Source organism: Schistosoma haematobium, chromosome 3 (assembly GCF_000699445.3).
Source record: "Schistosoma haematobium chromosome 3, whole genome shotgun sequence".
NCBI classification, from domain to species: domain Eukaryota; kingdom Metazoa; phylum Platyhelminthes; class Trematoda; order Strigeidida; family Schistosomatidae; genus Schistosoma; species Schistosoma haematobium.
In genome coordinates, this window is record NC_067198.1 from 44329273 (window position 1) to 44338978 (window position 9706).

Genomic DNA, 9706 nt, shown 5'->3' on the forward strand with positions numbered 1-9706 from the left:
AGGATGGTGGGATGCCAATCAATAACACTCACCGACGTCTTGGATGATGGGCAGTTCAACTGTCCTTCTGCTCCGGCAACATCGGTCAAACTGTCCTGCCCTCCATTGCGAGTGAAGATTAACCCACCAAATGAGGCGGAAGTGCGCAAGGAACCCCAACTCTTGAAGCGCTACAAATCACCGGGCCCAGATGACTTACCTCCGGATCTTTTTAAAGATGGTGGTGACCTTCTGGTTAAGGAACTGACAACGTTGTTTACAAATGTCTGGGAGCTAGAGACTGTTCCAACATCATGGAACGAGTGAATATTTGTCTCTATCTTTAAAGCGGGTTCACGTCGTTTCTGTAATAGCTATCGGTGAAGAATTCTACTTCCGACTGCTTTCAATCTGTTGACTTCCGCCATACTTCGTAGGTTGTTCAAAACCCGAGAAAGATTGACATTATCATCAAAGTCACAAATTATATCAACGGTATAACTTATGTTATTAAGTGAATAAACACAGTCGAATAAGCCATTACCTCAACTTTTAAAGTTAATTAATTAACTCAACATATTACCTTTGATAATAATAATAATAATAATAATTACAACACACACACTAATGTATATTAATGAGAATCATGGTTTTGTGGAACATGTTCCAATTCATGCAGTACACTGCATGTATCTTTAGGATGTAGAAATAAGACAGGTGCACCTGATGCTCCAATTTTTGGTTCAGCACTTAATGTTCGAATATTTTTATCTTTTAAATGCTTCAAACAATTGTATATATTATCAACCTAAAATTGTAGTTCACAATAAAACAAACCAAATTATAGAAGGTTATATTATAAAGTGAAGTTAATTGGGAAGAATCCTATTATTTGTGTACTTTTTTTGTTACTATATCCCTCTAGTATATTGTGTATTTTTGACAGATTTCATTGTAAAAATACGTTCATTTGAATGCCCCTATCATTTCAGTGAGTTTATTCATCATTTATGTTGTCATAACAAAATTAGTTATCTATTCATTACTAAATGTAACCGATGTCAGTGTTTAAATGAAAACAAAACTCATTACTTTAACTAAGTAGCTGTAGTTTGAAACCTATCTACAGTTTTTAAAATGTCAATATTCAATAACACTTCACATTGCGGAATAACTTCAGTTAGATGATGACAGAAGATCAGGAAGTACCATGTTTTCTGCTGAGTAACTCAATAAAACGGTAAGCATTCATGACTTTAACATGTATTGAACAATAGTATGGAGTGAATCATATATAATTATAGATAAAACTGTCAACTAGTTTATTATCAAACTAGGAATAAATGATACAGAACTAACATTGTGAACTAAGTAATTCGATTTTATATGTTAAGCATGAATCTTATAATCTCGTATCAGAACTTTTATTTTATATGTCATTCAGAGCTGTTAGGTATAGTACCATCGTACATGAACCATTGTACACGATACACAGTTTATTCAAAAGTTGGAATAGGTTAGGAAATGGTGGAGAAAATTTGTAGCTCAGGTGGATGATTTTGCAGTTTGTGCTGATGATATCGTTCAGAAGAACGATGAAAGCTCCATAACAAAACCATCCAGCTCAGAGAACAAAACACCATCAAGTTAGGTTAGGAAAAAAAAGATACAATCAAGATAGTGTTTCAGTTCATGATGTTTATCAAGCAAACTTACTGGTTGTAATGTATGACTGTGAAAATATGTGATGAGATGTCTGCAAAGTTGACAGCAGCATTATGCCTTTTTCTCTCTCTCCTATATGTTTAACATTTTAATACTGAATTATTTGAATTTTCTTTTTTATTAAATAATAATGTTTCTTGTTTAGTTTTGTTGGTTTGCATTTTCTCGTGGTTCGAGCTCAGGAATTCAGTTGAATGTTCTCCTTTGGTATATGATTATCCTATCCTCATTGCCTCGAAATCCTCATTTATTCACAAACCCTTATGAATACAATTCATACCTGTTGGATAGGTTAGCATCTGTCTAGACTTAATAATTCAATGGATCAAGCTTTATGCGTTTAAACCAAAAATTGTTGAGTACCATTATTGATGTTCACATTAATACTGGGATGTAGACACATTGGCGAGACTATAATTTATGGATGAACCAATCACGTATAAGATTACAGGTATCGGATTTTGGTGCGAAATTCACTCAACTATTTGGCTTAATAGAGTTTTGGTATTATAGCTGATATCAGTTCGTGATGAAAACCCTAAATCTAATTTCAAACATTAACCATCGACTGTAAATCATAATCTTTATCCTTCACACAGGTTTATAACCCATATTTAACTCTAGTAAGTAGGTGGACACTCTTATTGTCAGTCTAGCGTCGCCCAAAGGTCGTGAATAAATTATATTTCCACCGACATACCTAAATAATGAGTCGCAGATAGAACAAACCGTACTAGTTGGACTCCTCTGATGACTTCCTATCCAACTTTACTGACAAACGTACTTCTCTTTTTAGTTTAAGATTACTATTTCACGAGTTTATTTTCATTACCAAACGGAATAGATTAAATTTACTGTCAGATTTCTATGGTGTTATCTTTTTTCTTTACTTAACTCCAGTCAGTCAGTGAGTAAAAACGTAGAACTTCGTACGTACGTACACCAGTTCAAATTGCCATACCAGATTAACACAGAGATGCAGTTGTTGATTCAAATCCCGTAGTGGTATAGGTAGTAAGAGTATAAGCAGTAGTCGGAAACATTTGGGTTTGAAGATGTTATTCAAGAAGTACAATCCAGTGAAATAAATTTGGAAATAGGAAAAAGAAAAGGACATGAAGAATTGAGAAGATTAGAATTTGGGAGAACACAAAGAGTGGATGCATCTGCGCCATTTCAAACAATTTTGAGCCATATCATTCAAGGTCTCGAACTTAACTAACTTATTCTATTGTTTAACAATAAATATAACCAGAATAGTCCAACCGTCTGAATAGTATAACTTTGAATAAGATATATATATATATATATATATATATATATATATATATATATATATTGTGAATAAAAACTAGAGCTCAATAAAATGTAGATACTTACTTCAACACAGAGATGATGTAATCCACCATTTTTATTACTTTCTATAAATTTACTAATAGGACTATTATCACTAAGTGGTTGAATCAACTAATCAATTTATATTATGTATAAATAAAAGAAAAAAGAACTATGAACTTACTTCAATATTAACATTATCTAATTGTACAAACACTGTAGTAACACCATGTTCTTTAATAGGCTATAAATTAAAAATAAATAACATGATATAATCAGTATATAGAGGGATTTGTAAAGACTGTTGAATTTCTATCGTTTCAATCTAGAAATCATCTTAATTAGATTATCATTAATAGTCAAAAAGTATTGGATTTCCTAGGTTATAATGATGATCCAGCTAAGATCAGTTGGGGATTGAAATTATGTATGCTATAAAATATAAAGAACGATACTGGGTTCAAGTCCCAGAATAGGTACATTCAGCAGACGAGTCTCAAATAGGACGAAACGCGTGTCAAACTGGATTTCACTGCTAGTCACGATCTATTTTTGCTTAGAATATTTGTGAATTAAGGCAATATCAAGGCAATACGCACAATATGCACATATACCAATTAGAGACTGATCAATTACAGTCTTAAATAACAATAGGAAGATACAAATGAAACAACAACACCAAATATATTTAAAGAATGATAGTTTACTTTTGGTTCGCTAACTTCAACGCGTAAAATATCACGATAAAATGAAGCAGCTTTTTCTAGATCTGGCACAGCAATTGCAACATGATTTAATTTGGTAATTTTCCAAGAATTCTAATAAATAAATAAAAATAATAAAGGAAAATTAAAATGAGTGATTATTCACTAGACAATAGTTACCAGTAATTCTTTGTCTTGTCGAAATGTAATCGTAGTTACTATTGACTAATATCCTTTGGATATGTTTGAAGTCACTTGGAAATCAATCAGCAGTTAATTGGCATGTGATTAATTTAGAATTCTAAATAGTTTAGTGAGCTTAGTTCGAGCATAAACTATTAGATTTCTTATCACAGAATGTTTACAGCGATTGGTGAGCTTTTTATAGTTTACATCATGAACTGATCTTAGATATTCATTGAAAAATGGTTGTAAAACACCGTTAATTGATTTAAATTTGAAATCTAAACTAGTGAATATAGGCTGTGTTATCTAAAGACTCTAAGTTAGGTCCTCTGAGAAAGATTAAGTATTCATTGCTGAAGAGTCCAGCAGTAGGAAGAAATATCTGTTCGGTACTCTATACTTTCCAGTAGATTTCTAACTAAGGCCAATCCATAATCTAAACTACTAGTGTTCTATCTGTCTATTCTAACCAATAAAAAAAGCATAAATTCAGATTTTAAAAGTCAGGAGATAATTTCTTAATTTGACTCAATAAGTCCCACTAGTGTGAGATTTATGTCAATGGTCTTGATTCTATCTTTGTTAGGAGAAGAGCTAAATTAATCACGAATGTATGTGCCACATAAATCACTCAATTTGTGTAAGGACTGGGATACTGTCCGGGTGCCCAAACCGAGGCAGGTGGTTTTCTTAGAGAGCCACACCCGGAGTTCTTGACCTAAAGGTCTAATCCACAAGGTAATGGAGCAACGTAAGGAGATGCAGTCACATGGTAGCCGGTGACCAACAATAGGTTCATACGCAATTTATCCCTTCAGGATACTGGAGCCCATGTTCATTATTGGTTTTGAATCAGGGCTTTCCAACTAACTCCCCTCGGTGGACTCGCCGTGTCCACCAAACCGGTTAAAGCTCCGGATATTTGCTTTTCGTCCTTTCAGTTTCGTAAACAATGCCCTCACCATGAGAAGGCAGTGAGTAGGACTTCCCTATCAGTAGTTGTATGCATGTGGCCACTCTCGGCCATACCAGGGCATTTGGGGGCTGAACAGACAGATACAAAATTGGAAGTGTAAACTACACTACATAACTCAAAACAACAACGAATGGTTATATGTCTTAGTGTTATGTTATTGATTGCTCACTATCAACAGAGTATATGGTGTTCTTACTTTATCCAGTGTTATTTGTTTATATCTAGCCGTGTCACACTCTTTGCCCATTTGTATGTTTATTTATGACTCGGAAATAATTGAATATCGAGAAATGTTTCCTACTGAATCTTTCTACTTATTCACTTGATATTATATCACCAGTGTGGTGTGAGCTACTTATACCCACATAAGTAATATATAATGGTGGTCAGGCATAGTGTATTTCAGCAGGAGATAGTGAAGGAAAAAACGGGAACGGAAGGCAATTGGTATGAAAATGCAGGAAAAATGACATATGAGACGATGGATTGTTATTTACTGTATGGTTCTCAGATTTTAGTAAGATGTTCTGTAAGGTTCCGTTCAAATGCATTTGATTGCTCCCACTTGTGTTCTTGTTCACTACACCAGTTATATCGTTCTTTGGTGAAAAAACTTCTTAATCTGACAAGTAAAGTAAATCCAACTTGGAAACCTGTGATCAAATTTGTTATAGTGGGGAGATAAATTAAGGCCTTAATGTATATCTTTCCAGTCTCTTTTGATCACAGTGACAAGAAGACGACCAGTTTTTCACCCTTCTTTCAATAAATTAGCATTAAGCGGCGAGTACTTATTGAAATGAGAAACCAAAAATTCACTGAATATAAGTAGGTCAAATTATGAATACAATCAGAAGAAAAAAAATTAAAGTATCGAAAAACCAGCTCAAAACATATGAGATGAGGGAATCGTTTCAACAAGGGAATATCACGCTTTACAGCTTATAGGACATAAAATGACTGAAAATAACTTGAACAGTTGATTACTAAGTAATGCGGTCAATACACAACAAGGGTTGAAAGGGAGTAGTTGGAAAGTAAGGAACATATTTAGTAATAATCTCATACTTTTATCACAGGATCTTGGAAACTGTATTGTAATTCGTGAATAGGTACTTCCTAAAATGATTGTGATCACCTGTTGTTAAGTTTAAACCAGTTAAAATTTGAAGAGGTAATATTTTCAAGTAGAGGTTAGTGTAGATGTTTAGAGCAGATGAAGCATATGGTAATGAGAAATACAAATATTATTTTGATCCTAGCTATAGGCTCGTGTTGGAATGTATTTTAAACTCATGGGAAGTTAGATGTTTCCTATATTTTGATAAGTAAGTTTACCTACTTATAAGTAGTAAAATGTTTTAAAGATATTTTTATCAGAAAGGGATTTGTGGAGATTGTAGTTAAAATCATGAGTCAATTGAAGATAGACTACCATGGAAAACCTGGAAGCACTGGACGGCCGTTTCGTCCGTAATTATGTAATTCTCCAACGACTATCCAGAAAAACAAGTTTTAACAGCAAATAATACATATACTACATTACTTGTAGAAATATGAGTATCATTAACATGTAAATTTAAGTATTTTCTTGTAAATAATTGATTATTCGATAGTAATTACAAAAAGACGATGTCGGTAGGTGATTGACAAAATAAGTTGCAAAGTTAATGAAATGATTCTAATTAATATATATTTCATGACTAATATAATTGTAACTCTGTCTGAAGCTTCTCTAGGGTAAATAGAGGCCTAAGAACCCGGGTAAAGGGGATGAACTGGAAGCGGATTTACTAGCCAAAAAGACGCTAGCTAGCAAACATGACTTAAATTCTGCCCTGGCAATCGAATGGTATTCATATAGAAGAGGTATGACGCTTCATTGTGAAAGAAAAGATTCTTCGGAAGCCACAAGTTCGATGCCCCTTCTGACAACTAATTAATGTCGATACGTAGAATATCTAAACAATGTGGGAGACAGAGTGGGTTACTCATATTAACTGCAAAAGTTACAACTCCGTCATCCTTGGAATAACTGTTACTCATTGGACGTAACCTGCACGAAAAGGACAAACTACAGATGCCCCGTTACTGAATTCCAGTCGTGAAGAAGAAAATGTCTTTACACAAAGAGTTGCATAGGTGTTGTTTGGAGAAGCACTTATGTTATAGGGACACTATGGCTCCAGAGCCATCAAAATATCCTTCAGGAAAGAGAAGGAAAACGTTACAATAAAAGTTATCCGGTATTATATTCCTGCCAATATTAGAAGCGATGATAAAAATCAGTTTTATGATAGGTTGTAATCCGTTGTAGGAAAAGATCTGACCATTTTGACAGGGGACCTGAATGTTAAAATAGGAATGGTCAACAGCGAGTATGAACGCATGGATGAGAGACCTGAATATCTATGTGCTTTCAACAATATGGTTATAAGTGATATTTTCCCTTACAGACGCATGTATGACGCTAGACAGGTTTCACTGAATCTGGCTACGGAGATCAAAATTAATCACATTGGCACCAATAGAAAATTTAGAAGGTTCATTGGAAATGTAAAGAAGGGCGGAGCTGATATAGCTTCAAACCACCACCTGGTGGTGCTGAACAATAGGACAAGCATCACTACAGAAGTTTAATACAGCCTCTCTTTGAGATGCTAACAACCTCAGTAACTTCACGATAACTCTTATCAACCAGTTTCAAGCTTAACAAGATCTACCAGACGGAAAGGAAACCACAATGGAGACATTCTTATATTATTTGCAACAGTATATATGAGGTCGATGGGTGGCTAGTTATGAATGAAGTGAATGAGCTATCAGTGGTTAAATAACGCTATTCGATTGTTTGTTAAAAATTCAATGTATGAGTTAGTAATTTCACAGAAATTTACGGCAAGAAATGGCCCCTAAATGCCCTGGTACGTCCGAGCGTGGGGAGAGTCAGCTCTCCCTTTCGAAATACTTTCACATAGCCACGTACATACAACCAGTGATAGGAAAGTCCTACTCACTCCCTTCTCGGGCCACGGATGGTGTTCACGAAATGCGGATGTCCGGAGCTTTAACCGGGTTGGTGGATATGGGGGATCCACCTACGGGAGTTGGGAAACTCTCATTCCAAACCAATGATGCACATGGACTCCAGGATCCTGAGGAAACAAATGACTTATGAACCAATTATTGCTCATCGGCCACTATGTGACTGCATCTCCTAATGCTGCTCCACTTCCTTGTAGATTAGACCTTTGGATCAAAGACTCCGTATGTTCCCTCCCCCCTAAGAAAATCGCCTGCTTCGATCTAGACACGCCGATTAGCATCAACTGACTTGTGTGGCGTAAATGTATTCGCTACCTCTTTGTATTAACATTTACGTATTCAAATAATAATAATAATGATAAGACAAGAAATAAACTGACAGGTTTTCATTCACTGAAAATTACTTTGAAATCTATGTTACCAGTTATATTTTGAAAAAAAAAGAAGGTAAATTTCATAGAGATGAATTCAACTAAAGGCTCAGTTCATTATTCTATTCCAAATTAACAATTAGATTAATGAATAACAAATGACATAAATGCATGAACTTACATTGCCTGATAATCGTACCAATGAACGTACTACAGGATTAATTTTGCAAAGCTAAAATCCAAACATCATTTTTTATTAATATAAGAAACCATTGAATTATGAAGTAAACTGGGAATATAAACGGAATACATCCATTAAGACATTAAATAAGAAAGATTAGTATGATAAGACAACAACAACAACAACAACAACAACAGGAAGAGACACGTACCATTTCAATTGAATTAATGACCATCATCCATATTGTATTTGACCTTTATTGATTATTATGATTATGATTGACTTTTGATTGGTTAATAATAATTTGTTTACTCGATTTCTATTGGTTAATAATAATTTGTTTACTCGATTTCCATTGGTTAATGATGATAAGTTCGTTCAAAATATTTTCCTTGTCATTTTATTGTGTTTGGTTTTTCTTTTTCAGACAGATATGAAAGTTTTCATTTTGAACTTTTATACTCGGTATGTGCTTTCATATTCAACATTCAAATATGATTGGATTAGTATAGTATAGTTGTCTATGGAAAATACTTCGGATCCGTTGGCCAAACATTATTAGCAACAACCTATTGTGGGAGAAAACAAACCAGATTCCAGCGGATGGAGAAATTAGGAAGAAGCGTTGGAAGTCCATAGGACACACATTGAGGAAAGCATTCAACTGTGTCACAAGTCAAGTCCTCACATGGAATCCTTAAGGCCAAAGCAGAGGACGCCGAAAACTGGAGACAGACATGATAAGAATGAACAAGAATTGGATAGAACTAGAAAAGAAGGCGGAGGACAGAGTGTGTTGGAGAATGCTGGTCGGGAGCCTATACTCCATTGGGAGTAACAGGCGTAGGTAAGTAAGTAAGTTTTGATTTGATTGTTAAACGCTATATATTTCGATTATTATCCCGAAGAAGTCTAGACAAGTTTGCTGGACGAAACGTTGGGATTATTTTGAATTTCAATCAATGAGATTACTTCAGAATATAATAATTTTCACATATAATGACTTCTCATTTGTGTGATAGCTGGGATACTGTCCAGGTGCCCAAATTGAAACAGGTGATTTGCTTAGGAGGCTACACCCGGAGTTGACCTAACGGTCTAATCCACAAGGTAATGGAGTACCGTAAGGAGATGCAGTAACATGGTAGCCTGTGACCAACAATAGATTCATACGCAATTTGTTTCCTTAGGATACTGGAGCCTA

The 9706-nt window shown here is 34.7% G+C and overlaps 1 protein-coding gene across 2 annotated transcripts; it reads right to left on the minus strand.

Moving 5' to 3' along the window:
* Window positions 1-558: 558 nt before the first annotated feature.
* On the minus strand, window positions 559-8740 carry MS3_00010676 (uncharacterized protein; the record flags this gene model as incomplete). 2 transcript variants are annotated; one of them, XM_051219074.1, is made up of 6 exons in its annotated part: window positions 559-787; window positions 3085-3171; window positions 3224-3283; window positions 3747-3857; window positions 8503-8553; window positions 8714-8740. In XM_051219074.1, 6 exons carry the CDS (start codon window positions 8738-8740, stop codon window positions 614-616), a joined length of 510 nt encoding a protein of 169 aa, XP_051069964.1. In that variant the 3' UTR covers window positions 559-613. The 2 variants fall into 2 exon arrangements, with proteins under 2 accessions (XP_051069964.1, XP_051069965.1); XM_051219073.1 differs by lacking the exon at window positions 3085-3171.
* Between the last annotated feature and the right edge of the window lie 966 nt (window positions 8741-9706).